At 39.5% G+C, this 1,003-nt stretch overlaps 1 protein-coding gene across 1 annotated transcript; it reads left to right on the top strand.

Annotated features, from left to right (window-relative positions):
- Nucleotides 1-22: 22 nt before the first annotated feature.
- On the top strand, nt 23-329 carry LOC119839434 (runt-related transcription factor 3-like; the record flags this gene model as incomplete). Its single annotated transcript, XM_038365698.1, has 1 exon — nt 23-329. A coding segment is annotated over exon 1 (307 nt), but the record flags the coding sequence as incomplete, so codon positions are not given.
- Between the last annotated feature and the right edge of the window lie 674 nt (nt 330-1,003).

Here is a 1,003-nt window from a genome sequence, read left to right as displayed (position 1 = left end):
CCTCCACGAGACGTATACGAAGATGACATCTGACATACTTGCCGAACGAACTTTGGGTGACTTTTTGTCGGAGCATCCTGGGGAATTAGTGCGGACGGGCAGTCCTCACTTTGTATGCACAGTTCTGCCTCCTCATTGGCGGTCGAACAAGACTTTGCCCGTAGCGTTCAAGGTGGTAGCGCTGGGAGACGTCGGTGACGGTACGCTGGTGACAGTCAGGGCTGGCAATGACGAGAACTGCTGTGCAGAGCTCCGGAACAGCTCCGCGGTGATGAAGAACCAGGTGGCCAAGTTTAATGACTTGCGATTCGTCGGCCGGAGCGGTCGCGGTGAGTGCTGAAGGTGCAGTTATTGTTACACATGACACGATATCTACAACAATAATGTACCAAGAAATAATTATAGGTTTTATAGCCTTACCATCGCATTATTAAATATTTGCTACAGTAGTATCAGTAAATTAAATTAATCAAACCAAATTTATCAGCTTCTTTAAAAGTATTAATTTGAAACGATTTAACAGTTGTTAAATGCTGCAAAATGACGCTTTCACACGCTAAACTTAAATTCAAACGAAATAGACAAACAATTACGAAAACCGTTTTAAACTAATCCCGTAACAATTAACCTGAAAACAATTCAAGAAGTAGACCGAATCGTGTCAAATATGGCATTAAAACGTTATCAAATGCGGGAAAACTTGGTGACATTGCAAAAGATTCGAAACTTTTTCCGGGGTACTTAAGGAAGTCGGATGAATGTCAAGTAGGGAGGGATTGGCCCGCGGCCACCCTCTTAAGAAGTTTGTATTTACAAATTACCTTGTGAACTTCTTGGACAACTTTTTTCAGTTGATATTTAAGTGCTTAACAAATCGTTTTTGATTGTAGCTTTGGTAATAATTATGTTTTCATATTGATTATTTATTAGATATACCTAGTCTTGCCATAAATATTGTAATAAAGAAAAAAGAAAATTGTTAACTGCAAATAACATTTATTAC

Source organism: Zerene cesonia, unplaced genomic scaffold (genome assembly GCF_012273895.1).
Source record: "Zerene cesonia ecotype Mississippi unplaced genomic scaffold, Zerene_cesonia_1.1 Zces_u243, whole genome shotgun sequence".
Taxonomy (NCBI): domain Eukaryota; kingdom Metazoa; phylum Arthropoda; class Insecta; order Lepidoptera; family Pieridae; genus Zerene; species Zerene cesonia.
This window is presented reverse-complemented; position numbering and strand designations above follow the sequence as displayed.